At 39.2% G+C, this 14,204-nt stretch overlaps 1 protein-coding gene across 6 annotated transcripts in view; it reads right to left on the bottom strand.

The window, feature by feature from the left end:
* Nucleotides 1-1,627: 1,627 nt before the first annotated feature.
* Nucleotides 1,628-14,204, bottom strand: part of znf827 (zinc finger protein 827) — a 156,385-nt gene continuing 143,808 nt past the window's right edge. For 5 of the 6 annotated variants that reach the window (XM_041195226.1, XM_041195216.1, XM_041195187.1 and 2 more), the window contains 2 exons: nucleotides 11,217-11,394; nucleotides 1,628-3,307 (listed from right to left, as the gene is read on the bottom strand). In XM_041195226.1, coding sequence (XP_041051160.1) covers nucleotides 2,476-3,307; nucleotides 11,217-11,394 — 1,010 coding nt within the window. In that variant the 3' untranslated portion in view covers nucleotides 1,628-2,475. Of the gene's footprint in view, nucleotides 3,308-4,840; nucleotides 4,931-11,216; nucleotides 11,395-14,204 lie in introns of all 6 variants that reach the window. The other variant, XR_005943980.1, reaches the window with a different exon arrangement.

Genomic DNA, 14,204 nt, shown 5'->3' with positions numbered 1-14,204 from the left:
CTGAAACCGTAGCCACCAATGGTGGATTAATTAAAATCGAAGATGCACAGGAGGCCAGGATTAGAGGAGCACAGATATCTGAGAGTTCTGGGACTGGAGGAGATTACGAAGTTTGGGAGGAGCGAGGACATTGAGGGATTTGAAAACTAAGATGGGAATTTTAAAATCAAGACATTGTTTGACCAGGAGCCAACGTAAATCAGCAAACAAATGTGACACCGAGGTTATGAACAGACTTAATCTCAGACAGTTGCCAGAGAGGCGAATAGATTCCGTAGCTAGGGAATGGAGTTTGGAACAGGGACTGAAAACAATGGCTTCAGTCTTCCCAACATTTATACTATATATTAAAAAACATCAGTTTATATAAATTATGTGAGGGCACCACTTTAGTTATATTAATACTGTCAAAATGGCAGCAGGTATAGAGAATTACTGCCTTAGTTTGTTGTATAGCAGGATGGAAGCCATTGCAGGGAAACCTCTACAGGTCTACAGTAAGTTGCAGCCATCAAAGGAAACAAAACAAACATTCAAGAATCTGGAGTCTGTTAGGAAAAGCACAGGGTGTTGATTTGACAATATGCAATATTATGGAAGGATGCTAGGCAACTTTGATACAGGAGTGAGAGAAAGCCATTGCTCACAGTACAAATACTTTGATGTGCCTAGTTAGTTTTTGTATGGTTGGCATAGGCAATTACAGGATCAGAAAATATCCCAACCGTCCCTGCTGAACTGCTTCATTGCAGCCTCCGAAATGTGAGAGAGGATTGCCTGAGCTGGATTTTAGATACAAATAAGTCACAAGCCAATTAACCCATAATTAAGATCTACAGAATAGGTATTTATTTCAAAGGAATATTTGAAATAGTCACTGCATTATTTAACTTCTGATGCACAATTACATTTTGGTGCCATAGTCTCTGCAATCATCTGAATTATAGTTTATAAATGGGGGTGGGAGCAACTAAATCTGAAATAATAGATCAAAGTGCAGAAGTTTAAAATCAAAAATAGTTTTAAGTTAAGAAAGCTGTTCTGGCTGCTTTGTGTGATACTACTGATTGAAGTAGAAAGCAATTTAAAAATTGTTCTTGCCTTCTAACAGCATGGACTGCACAAAGCATTTCTACTCAGAATGCAACAGTATTTTTACATTAGATATTGTTTCTCTGGGATGAGCCAAGGTTTCCGATTCCCACTATATTCAATATAGCACAATCATTACACAATGCAGGACTCTGAATTATGTAGCAAAACTATTAGAGAGCATAAGTAGTTTGCAAATGACAACATTCACTTTGAAAAGATACAAGAATGGAAGCTAAAAATGAATACATGATAAAGTGATGCTTGTTAAAAGTTGATTTTTGTAAAAATCTTGGACATTATTTTGATGCAAGAATGTCACATGTACATGTTGAATTTGGAAACCAATCAGTCTCACCATTACAGGATCATGTTTGCTGTGAAATGGGCTGGACTCAGCTAGTACACCAACTTCAGTTTTGATTCATCAAGTACACAGTGCAAGGAATGAAATAAAAACAAATGTTGAAAATATAAACATACAAGTGCTCCCTTGGGAGAAATATAACTAAGAATAGATAAAGAACTACGAAACCAAAATAATGCAGATTTATTTTGAATATACTGCAGGTTACACTAGGCATCAGTAATGCAACTGAACATGAAAGAGAGCAAAAAAAATCTAAGTGCCAATCACTGTCACAAACAGCCTTTTAACAGCTTTTCTTTTAAATGCAGCAAAGCATAATAAAGCAAAATATATAAATATATATGATAATATATATATAAACACTAACATATAAATATATTATTATATATATTAGTGCACGCACACACGCACAGCATCTACAAGAAGCCCAAAATACTGAAAACAATGCTGCATTTTTAAAAAAAAATACTGGAACACAATTGTGTGGCTGAAGATGAACTCCAAATATAGTGCAGAGATCATTTATACTGCATTGAATGCAAAAACATCAATGTGCCAGCCTAAAGCTTGGAGATGAGAAATGCTGAAAACAAAAGTCAGCAATGTCATGCATCTTTCAAAGTGCTAATGGTTGGTGCCAAAATAAATGTGACTGATCACTATCGCATTGATCAGGTTTAGTCAACATACTGCTGCTTTGAAATTAGGAACACGAGATAGAAAATGATACTACTTTAAGTAACACAAAAATGTGCAAGACTAAGCATTGTGCAAAATTCTGCCTCATCACATTTTTTTTTTTAGCCTGGGCATTTTTTTCAGCCCAGAGTTCAACTACCTCTTTTCAATACTTGGGTTTCCATACAATTATGGACATTTAAGTACTTTATATATAATTCAAGCAGCACTTATATGAATACAAGAAGCATTTACAGCCACTTCTACACATTCTATTCTTCTACAATAATAAACATTTCTGAAAAAAATTCTCGTATTGCAGCAATAACCACTATTCAATCCGTGGTCGAAACATAAACTGTGTTTGCCTGTTCAGTTAGGCCAAGATAGGCCAAGAATGAGTGTTTGGGGGAAACAGAATCTGGAGGTGCAGATTGCTGCTGAGACGAATGGAATGTAGCTTCACATTTATTTTGTGGAAAAAGTGTAGTCAGTGGAATAAGGTGTGTGAGATCACAGTTCCTGTATTTACTGAGGTGTGCAGAAATACCATTCAAGCCAAATAAGCCAAGTGCTGATCCAGCTGAAATTCCATTGTTGCCAGTCACTGACAGTGCAACAGTCTGCAAAGCCTGCGATGCTGACATCACTGAAAGTGGTGAAAGGAGGTTTCTGGGATTTCTGCTGTTTAAGATGGAGTTACTTTCTTTCAAAGTCACAGGCTGCATTCTCCCTTTCTTCTCCTCTTCCAGATATTCACCATTCTGATGTTTCTTCACATGGCGGCTGAAGACAAATGGGTGTGTGGTAGTGAAGAAGCATTCGTCACAACACAGAGTCTGTCGAGGAGAGTGCTTCAGCTTTTTGTGTAGGTTTAGATTGTCTTTGCGCTTGCAGCTGTAACTGCACTGGTCGCAATGGAAAGGACGCTCCCCTGTGTGAACACGAACATGTTCTATCAGCTTATTGGCTGTCTTGGAAAGATAGCCACACTGATCGCACTTGTAGTGGTTGCCAAGGCGATGTTCACGAATGTGCATTTCTAGCTCCAGTTGATTCACTTTCACCACTTGACAGATTCGACACTTGAATTCCATTTTGTAGTGTGTCCTTAAATGGCATTCCATGGCTGAAGGACGGTTTGTGGCATAAATGCAGAATGGGCACCTGTGGTACAATTAAAAGCAAAGATGAAATTTAAAACCAAGCGTTAAAATTACTAACCACTGCATTATTCTACCAGATACGATAATGCAGTATGATTATTGTGAAACAATGCATCAAGCATTTCAAAAGTACGAGGCGAGACAATACATCCAATGAAACACTGCTGAATTAGTTTCAACATCCATAAATTAGATCATTAGTAAAATTTCAAAATAGATTTTAACCTAGAGGATAGAAAAAAGCATCCTCTAATACAGCATGTTTCAGTAATAAAGGCAGAGACTCTTATTAGCAAAGGTTGGTAACATCCATTCCTCCAGCTGACTGAAACATGCAGTGATAACCGCCAACTTATTGGGAATTAGAGTATGCTTATGTTCCTATAGAAATGAGAGACATCCATAGAGAGGGTGCTACTTCAAGTACTTGCACCTCTAATCAAAAGCTTTTAATCACCAATGGAGAGAACAGGTCTGGAATCAATTTTATTTAGGAAGTTTTAAAATGATGCATTTCAAATGCTACCTAATCTCTAACTATTTTCACTAAATAGCTATAGAATTATTATGACACAGGTAATCATTGAGCCCAATGGGTCCATGCCATTTCTTTGTAGAGCTCTTGCTCTCTCAATATGTTCGGCACCTTCAAAGATCTATGCACATGAACCCAGGTCCCTCTGCCCAGCATTCTATAGAACTATGGACATTAAATCTATTTTGCCTTTCCCCCTTCTGCTAAAATGCATCACTTCACACTTCTCTGTATTAAATCCTATCTGCCACTTGTCTGCTGATTCTGATAGGCTATCTATGCCCTTTTGCAATCAATTGGTACCACCACCACTGTTTGTCACACCTCCAAGTTTCATATCATTGGCAAATTTTGAAGTTCTATTCTGTATTCTAATATCTATAACAATTATTTATATCAAAAAGTATTTATATCAAAAAGTATTACCATCTCATCTTTTTATGAAGGGATTCCCTTATCTTTCTTTCAAATTGCAATGCAAGGATTTCAAAAAAATGTTTGTCCTTATTTACAAATACCTCCAAGTTCTTACTCCACCCTCTGTAACCTCTTCCTGCCCAATTTCTCAGCTTTTACCTTTGCTCTTCTGATTTGAGACTGTGAAACATTTCCTCCACTCCAAAGCTGACAAACTGCTTAGGCATCATGGCCCAATATTCTGTAATTCCTTCCCTAAAACCCATTATGTGTGTTGCCATATTTCTCTTCACCTTCAAAAGCTTCTCAAAAGCTAATCCTACATCCATATCTTTAGTTACCTCCTCCACTCCTGCCTGGTGTGAGATTAATCCCTTAAAGTGCTGTTGGAAATTCTGCTACGTAAGAAGCTCTATTCAAGCATAAATTGTTGATAACTCAGCATGTAATGATCAATGATTAATTTGGTATAATCCCAAACTGGGATTTCATGTGGTTTCTACATTTCATATAGGAATTTATGTAAATAAAGGATATACAACGAGGCTTAGTGGTTTACCAAAAAAAGTCTTTACAACTCACCAATGCCACAGTAAACCATCAAGTCAAAGTTGTGCATCCGATTTATACCACATCACTTTACAGAAATTGTAACTTCATGGTTCAATGAATCTGTTCAAATAAATATTTAGAGAAATAAATAAGGAGAACAAGGATTTATTAATTTTGGAGATGGTAAGAGGGAAAGACAGTTGCATAAAACTAGCCTTGTCAAGGATATTCCAGCACAAAAGATAGCTGGTGCAGACGGGTATTGAAAATGTGCAGCAAAGCTCAAGATGCAGACACCAAAGGGACTGGCTGGAGAGCAAGTGATGAAAAACTGTAAGGAGGCAGCAGGTTGGTGAGACAAACTGGACAGAAAACAGACAGGCTTGTCAGGGAATGCAACTAGAGTTGGGATGTGGTGAAATCTGGACCCACTCAGCAAGACAAAGGTGAGAGATTTAGGATTAGAAAAGCAGAAAGTACTTTTGTGTTACGAAGTTTAAAAATGAGAAATTTTATAAAATTGTTTGTCAGACATTCTCAATGTTAACACTTCAATGTCCAGGAGTAAAGTGAGAAACTGATCGTTCATCGGGGTAAACTAAAAGTGTAGTGGGCAAGATAGGTGTTGACACCGGATACTAAAAATAGAAAAACATTTCAATTTCCAATTATATTCCTCATCTTAATAAGCATAAGTGATTCATTTATCAGCTCGTGTCAGGAATAACCAACTACTCAAGTGAAGTGGAGAGAAGAGGGGCAGATTCAATTCAATTGAACAGACTATAGAAACTAATACACTATGTTTAAGAACTTGCCATCAAAACGTTGAACAGACTTGCCCCATTGTTTCTAAAATACACAATTTACAATAATACTTTCATATATTTTCATTTTTTAAAAACTATTTTCTCTCCTTTATTCCTCCTTTCCTGAAGATGTCAACTCCATAATGATTCAACTGGCCATTAATTATGCAAAAGCAAAATACCATGAATGCTGGAAATCTGAAATCAAAACAGAAAATGCTGGAAACACTCTTCAGGTTTGGCAGCATCTGAGGAGAGATCAAATCTGATGAAAGGTCATTAACCTGAAATGTTAACTCTGTTTCTCTCTCTGCAGATGCTGCCTGACATGGCCATTAATGATGTGAATATTGACTGTGCATTTTCGTGATTATTCGGTACATCACAGTAGTCTGATCCTGCTCTTAAAGTAATCGACATATACCCATATTTAGTAAGGGGCACTGGATAAAGACCAAGAGAGGGAATTCTAATTTCCCCCTCTAAACCAAAAAGTATGGAGGATAATTGAAGTATGTAGGCTGAGATCAGCTTACTCAATAGATCGAGGCTGGGGTAGAAGCTGGGACTTTTTTTTATATAGATCAGTCAGCCACTCAATGCACTGGCTGGCTGAACCAAAAGAGAAGAGTGTTGTTCAGTTTCATAGAAGTTACTTTTCAATGCACACTCTCTTAACTAAAATCAAATTACTTCAGGAAATAAATTCTCTAAAGATTTCAACTGCTTGCTGTAAAGTGCATATAAACCCAGACTGTAATGTTCCAACTGAGATTGGGAAAGGGATAAGAAAGGGAAAAGTTAAGCCATTATTTAATATTTTATTTGCTTTCCTTTTTACCCCTTTATCAGTTTTCTCTCTTTGTTTCACCTTTCCTGAAATTGCTGGCTCCTCAGTCGGTAAAATTCTGAAGATGCCCTCCTTGTACAGTCCCAAGCGACCATTCTTAATCGCCAAAGTAACTAAAAAATGTGCTTTCAAGTTATTAAATTCCTCATCTTTGGTGCTACGTTTGCCAAAATGCTTCTGCAGCTGTCAATCTGCTTAACTACTTGTTATCCTGTACCTTTGATACATGGAGGTCTTGTGGTGCAGCGGGTAGCGTCCCTGCCTCTGAGCCAGAAGCTCTGGATTTGAATCCCACACTACGACATGATGGTCAAGAAAGGTGGATTCGTAATGCGGCCGAACAAGTTGATCATCAACTTGCGAATCCTTCCAACATAGGCCAATTGAAGGTGGTAAGAGCAAGAGAGATTCCCAGTAAGCATGTGATGGCTGGCTAATCAAAAGCTCCAGACTACAACACCATGACCTCTGATACACCTATTCTCAAGAAAACCATTATTTAGCTCCCTTTCTAATAGTTTTTCTTGCTATGGCCATCTTTGCTTCTTCAAATTATAGGGCCATCTACTTGAGCATTTCTGGAGCACAACTAGATTAGTCATCCAGCAACTGATCTTGGGGGAACCACATCAAATGCGAACAGGCATTGCTCTCCTCTACTCATTTCGCTTATTTCCAGATCATGGAGAGCAAAACCCCAGCTTATTTTTTCCACTGCCAATTATTTCCTTAAACCCTTTTTCTCTGTGCCTTCCTTCCTCACCTCCAACAATTGTAAGGAGCTCATGGAGTTTTGTCTTCAAAATTGAGACTATACATTCAGCTGCCTCTGCTGCTTTCTCTTTTTCCCATGCCACCAAGCCACACCTCTCCCCAGGGTGCCCTCTGTTCTTAACTGCCATCTTTTTCCAGTTTCTCTCCCATTTCCCCATATCCCCTCTCACAATCTTATCTTTTCACAGCAGTGATTTGATAAAAAAGCAGAGTAGGACTGGAAGGAATGGAGAGCTTAACAAAAGTAATGAGGCATTAATGACACGAGAAAAAAATAACATCCAAAGGCACTATATTTGAATGCTTGAAGTATTCTCAACAAAACAATGAATTAATAGCAAATTTAGAAATTAATGGGTTTGACCTATTGGCCACTATGGAATCATGGTTCCCAGAACAAGCAGGGCACAAAGGGTCTGGAAAGGGATACAGATAGGTTAAGTGAGCGGGCAAAAATTTGGCAAACGGAATATAATGTGGGAAAACATGAGGTTACCCACTTTGGCAGGAAGAATAGAAAAACATACTATTACTTAAATGGAGAGAGACAGCAGAATGCTGTGGTACTGAGGGATCTGGACTATACTCATTTGAGTTTAGAAGAATGAGAGGTGATCTCATTGAAACACAAAATTATTCAGGGCCTTGATAGCATAGATTCTGGGAGGATGTTTTACCAGTCTGGAGTGTCTAAAATTAGGGATCATAGTATCAGAATAAGAGGTTGGCCATTTAAGGTTGAGATGAGGAGAAATTTCGTCACTCAAAGGGTTGCAAACATTTGGAATTTTCTACACTAGAGACCTCTAGATGATCAGTTGTTGAGTATATTCAAGCTATAGATTGACAGAATTTTGGTGACTAAGGAAAACACTGTATATGGGGATGGTGCAGGAAGGTATAGCTGAGTAGAAGATCGGCCATGATCTTACTGAATGGCAGAGCAGGCGCAACAGGCTGAATAGCCTATTCCAGGGCTTCCCAAACTGTGGGTCATGACCCCCAGTGGGGTAGCGAGACGAAATTGAAGTTGCGAGCTCCAAGGTAGCAATGGCTGTCGTGCAGCTCAGACTGATTTCTGACAGCTACGAGGCCCCTAATAATCCTTGTGTTTTACATGGCCAACTGCTGCTGAAAAAATAGCCTGTGAAAAAGTAGGCCTTTGGGTTTTTTTAGTAGAATGTCTATGTCCTCAATAATCAGGATCATAATGCATTAATAAATCATGATTCTAGAATATTAATAATTGGAATCATATTGCGTCAAAGAGGATCCTATTATATCAATGATCAGAGTGTTATTAATGCATAATCAGAATCCTATTAATTTAAGATTAAGGTTACTGCTACATTAATAATTAGGGTTTCATTACATTAATAGTATGGTGCCTATTGCCTCAACAATCTTATTCCAAATATAATAAGCATCCTATTACATTCCTCGGGATTCTATTACAATAATTACAGTTCCTATTACATTAAAAATCAGATCGCTATATTTTTAATTAATAATCAGAGTCCTATTGCATCAATAATTAGGATCTGATTACATTAGAGTCATTTGTCAATTGTGTCAATAATCATGATCCTGTAAGATTAATGATCAGGATGCTATTACATTTGGACTCTGATTATTAGTGTATCAAAAATGCATTAACCACACCCCCACCACCCTGCTCAACAGCTGAAGCACTCCCCGCATCCCTCCCCAGCTCAACAACTCTTGTACCACCACCCACCCCCTCACCAAATTTTCACTCTGTGGTCACATGAAGGGTCATCGCGAAAACATTTGGGATGCACTGGATTCCTTCTCCTATTTCTTATGTTTCCATGAGACCCACCTCTCTGACCACCCAACTTCCCATCCTGGTCTTTATGCTAGCTGAGATTGTAAATGGTTCCTCTTCCTCAAATATTGTTCCCTTTCCTTTCAGAATGACCATCATCTCCCAAACTTCTCAACAAACCCACCCTTGACCCTTCTGTTCATGTAGGTATTGCGTCCTTCCAGCAATCCTTTCCGGTCTAAAGTTGTTAACACTGCTGTTGATTTCAAAATCCTTGCCTACCTTACCCACAATTCCAGGTTTGACTCTCTCCAATCATGTATCTGTGGCCTTGCACATCACAGAAACAGTCCCAAACAAAGCAACAAATGACATCCTGTGACTGTGAAGTATCCCTCAACAGCATTTGATGCAGTCAGCCACTCCATTCTACTCTTAATGCCTCACCTCCACTGTTCTGAAGAAGAGTCATACGGACTCGAAACATTAATTGTATTCCTGTCCGCAGATGCTGTCAGACCTGCTGAGTTTTTCCATCTATTTTTGTTTTTGCCTCACCTCCACTGTTCATTTCAATGGGACTGCTCGTGCCTCAGCCCAACTGATGCTGAAATTCTCATTCATGCCTCTGTCACCTCAGTCTTGCTTATTCCAATGCTCCCTGACTGGTCTCCCATCTTCCAGAAACTTCAGCTCCTCCAAATCTCTGTTGCAAAATCCTGACTTCACACCAATTCCTGCTCATCCATCATGCTCTCCTTGCTGACCTACCTGGTTTCCAAATCCTCCATTTTAAACTCCTAGTATTTAACTTGTTTCAGGCCTCATCCCTCTCAACCTCTGTAACTCAGCTTTACAACTACTCAGTCCTCCCCAAACTCTGTTCCTCTTACTCTGGCCTATGGTGCCTTTGGCAGCCACACCTTCAGCTGCCTACACTAATTGCTTTGGAATTCCTTCCCTAAATTTCTCCACCACTCTTCCCTTAAAGCCCTCTTTAAAACCCACCTGTTTGACCAAGCTTTAAGTAACCCCTTTTAGTATCGCCTTTGCTGCTTGATGTCTATTTTTGTCTGGTTATGCATCCAGAAGGTGTCTTGAGATACTTTTTTCTAAGTTAGAGGGGCTATATAAATGTCAGTTATTGTTAGTGCTGTTATTATTGCTTATCCTTTGCAATAAATTCTCAGCAATAGCAGTAGAACCTAGACTGTATTAGTTACCAATGACACAGCAAAGTATGGTTCAAAGCACCTAGCAGTGGTCACAATTATTTTTTTAAAATAAAAATGGGCTTAGTTTCTCTAGAGCAAAGGATGTCTCAATGACAAATGCCATTTAAAATTCATCCATACCTCCACTTGAAAGTTCACTGCACATATAGAAATTCTACACTTCAAACCTTGGTCTAAGTTTAGACAACTTCAGTTGCTACAGCAATGGGGGTGCTACAACTGCCCTTTGGAAAATGAAAAAGAAAATCAGAACCCGTTCTTACTCTTCTTTAACTAGTGAATCGTCCAGGAATTTGCATGTATTTGCATTGTGGTGAGGTCAGAATTGGACTCAGCTGCAATACCTCTTCATTCCTTTGTTAGTCCTGCAGGACTTCATGCAAGTGGCCATTCGTCATGTACAAAATTGCAATTACTTTTAATCTTCAGTTTCAACTCCAATTTAAGGAAACTAATTGTTTTTAGTATTTTGACAGATTTGGTGGCAAACAAGCAATTTTCAACACTAACAGGAGAATTTGATACGGAACGAAGTGAAACAGAAAATTCTGGAAAGCTTCAGCAAAGCAGGCAAAATCTGTGCATAAAGGAAAAAGATTAGGTTATTTTTTTCAGGTCTAAAGGTACTTTGGTCAGCACCCGACGCTGATGAAAGGCCTTAGATCTGAAACGCTAACCTAACATTTTGACTTTCATTAAGAATGATGTCTGACATGATGAGCATTTTCAATATTTTGTCTATTTCAGATTTCTTGCATTTTGCTTTTTTGTGATATTGAACCCTGGACGATCTTCTCATTCCTATTTCAAAAAAAAATACCAGAATAAGTTTCTGAAAGCCAGTATAAATTTAGCTTGCATCAAACCCAAAAGTAGAAAAATTATTTCTGCTGATAGTTTCCTAATGTCAGACCCTGAAAATGGCAGACTACATCCCAGCTTTCCTTACTTGAGTCCTCCAGTAGATACGTTATGGCATTTTTTGTGCTCCACAAGTTGCTCTGGCGTTTTCAAAAATTTGTGACAGATGTCACACTCATACATCCTGGTGATGAGGTGGATCTGTAGATGTCGTTCATACATCATCTTTGTTTTACACACAAAGTTACAGAAGATGCACTCAAAACCTAAGGATTAACACAAGCACCATAATTATAAATCTAAAAGTGAATACATTAGGACAGGGTGGATTTGAAAATATCTATATAATGCTGGGCATATAGCATAGTACATAATAAATGGTATTAGGTTTTACTGGCAAGTTTTGATAAGAAACAGTAATTAAGTTAGTTGAGTTATGATCAGCCATGCTAGGATAGAGGGTGGGAAAGGTATGAGCACTATGTCCTCCAACAGCTTTAGCTGTTTTATATAGACTTAGTGTTGTTGGCCCAGACATGCAGATCTCATGCAGCAGGCAGCAATTCCAAAATAAACTTGCCAGATTTGCCAAGGCTAACACCATACGTCTATGTTACTGATGCAAATCCCAACAGTAGAAAAACACCAACGCCTGGATTCACCACTTAAGGAACCATGGAGTGACATTTTGGGCTCTTTCCTGCCATCCCAACTCCACCCTTGCTCAAACATCTTTTATCGTTCAAGAACAGTTTCAGTAAGCAGACCGAATCTCCTGAAAGCTGAAACCTACACCTATATACTCTGCTGTGTATTTGTTAGTGCAATCCATGTCTGGTAATTAACCCAGAAATGTGGTGATTGCTTCATTCAGAATGGGATGGTCATCACTTTCTCCTGTCACCTCCCAAAGTGGATGTCATACTGTTGAATCACTGCATATACAAGTACCTGTTTATTTACAAATAATGTGCACAAGTAGAAAGATTGGTGAGTTAATAAACAGCACTGTTAACAAACACACAGGACCCAGGCTGTTCAAAAAGGCAGTGGGACTGAAAATCCACAGTCACCATATCCAAGGGTAAGTTCCGTCATATATCCATCTGGGATCTCTGTTACTGACCCTGCCAAAGTTCACTGGAGCAGAAGGCAATTCCTTAATTTAAATACCCAAGTTTGGGTCCATGACATTAGTGGATCAAATGCTCGACTTCCCCAAGAGACTGCTGGGTTGGAGGGGCAGGGTAACATTACGTTACATCATGGTCTCTTTATGAAACATAATTAGTACTTTTATTTCTCCCCTTTATCATCACAAAGTCTTGTTTTTTGGGGGATTCAGGCCTGGATGCCAATGTGAGCCCCATACCTGTCATTGGATGGGTCTGTTACTGTGTCTTATTCAACGTACCTGTCCACCAATCTTATGCCAGGCCAGGCATGTGGAAGCCCCTAGTTTGTGAGCCTTTGCCCTCTGTTAGGGAACCTCAATGCTGATCTTGTTTGGAGAAAAGTGGCTACTCTGCAGCTTACAGGGCTCCATTGTAACTCCAGGGAAAGATTGGGGGCCTAGGATATTGGGTATTTAAGTCCTTATCTAATTTTTGACCCTTCCGACCAGATTCCTGCCAGGGGTTACATTGGATATACGGCACAGAAACAGGTCATTTGGCCCAATCAGTCCATGCCTGTGTTTAGGCTCCACTTGAGCCTCCTCCCACCTAAATCTACCATCGTAACCATCAATTCCCTTGTCCTTCAGATGCATCCATACCATTCACTTCAACCACTCCCTGAGGTAGCGAGTTCCACTTTCTCAACATGCTTTAGGTAAGTTTCTTCTGAATTCCCAATTGGATTTCTTGGGACTATTTTTACGGACAGGAGGAGGATTAATTTAAACAGCCCTCATATCTCCTCTCACTACCTGTCTGTAAACAGAAAGGTGTTTTTGATATCTGATCTTTATAAGCGATGACGTATTTTCCCTAACCCTTCAGTTTGAAGTGATCCAATCACTTTGCTCTGCAACAAACTCAAGATAAAGGTAAAATAAAAGGGTTGGCTTAGTTTACACAAACAAAAACGGTGGGAAGGGATTTCGCAATGTCCACCCCTTTTTGCACTAATACAATAAAAGAGGGATAAAGGAAAGAAAGGGATACAGGGCAAGACCATAAGGACAAGAGTTATGGTTTCATGTGAGTCCAGAATCAAAAGTCCAGTGGTGTATTCCTTCAGAGTTTAGCAGAGTGATGTGTCTTTCCAGAGGCAACGACTTACCCGATGGAAGAGGACACGTAGAGATTAATTAGTTTTATAGGCCCAGATACAAGAGTTCCAATGTTCCAGTAGATCAGAGTGTAGATGAGGGCCAAGCAATTCACCTGGGCAGAGCTCTTTCTGCTGCTACCTTGTTAGGTGGCGAAATAGTAGACTGCCTGGGTTTAGTTCCACATAGTAATATCTAGCTGCTAGCAGCTTGGGGGAAGTCATGTAGCATACCTCCAACTTCTCCTGGGCTTTGGACAAAGGATGTATTTTTCCAAGTCTGGAATCTTGAGATGTTTAACAGAGGAGTCAGGGTCCCTTTTGTCCTTGCAGACGTATCATCTCCGTTGGCCACAGCTCTGCCTTAGAAACGTAATGGGAGTGGGTGCATTTCTTTGGAATTTGATTTTCTGCAGTCCCAGGGGGCATTAGCACCTCTTTAAAGGTAACAAGGTGTCTGCTGGTTCTGAAGGTTAGAAATTCCTCTGGTATGAATCATTGCTAATCGGGCATATCAGGGTAAAGCCTTTGTCCAAGTTAAAAATAAAATAATTTTAAAGTAGCCAGGTTGACGTAGATATATATACCTTCCTGACTTCTGGACACCATCTTATGTTGATGGTCTCTAGTTATGATTTTCCCATCAAGGGTAGACATTCTCTATGTCCTTTCGATAATATAGCAACCAGAACTGCATGCACATGCATTGCACAATGTATGGTCTAACCAAGGTTTGGTATAAGTTTTGCATAAACTTCCCTACTTTTCTATTCTATCCCTCCAGAAATAAAGCCTAGTGCTT

Source organism: Carcharodon carcharias, chromosome 1, assembly GCF_017639515.1.
Source record: "Carcharodon carcharias isolate sCarCar2 chromosome 1, sCarCar2.pri, whole genome shotgun sequence".
Taxonomy (NCBI): Eukaryota; Metazoa; Chordata; class Chondrichthyes; order Lamniformes; family Lamnidae; genus Carcharodon; species Carcharodon carcharias.
This window is presented reverse-complemented; position numbering and strand designations above follow the sequence as displayed.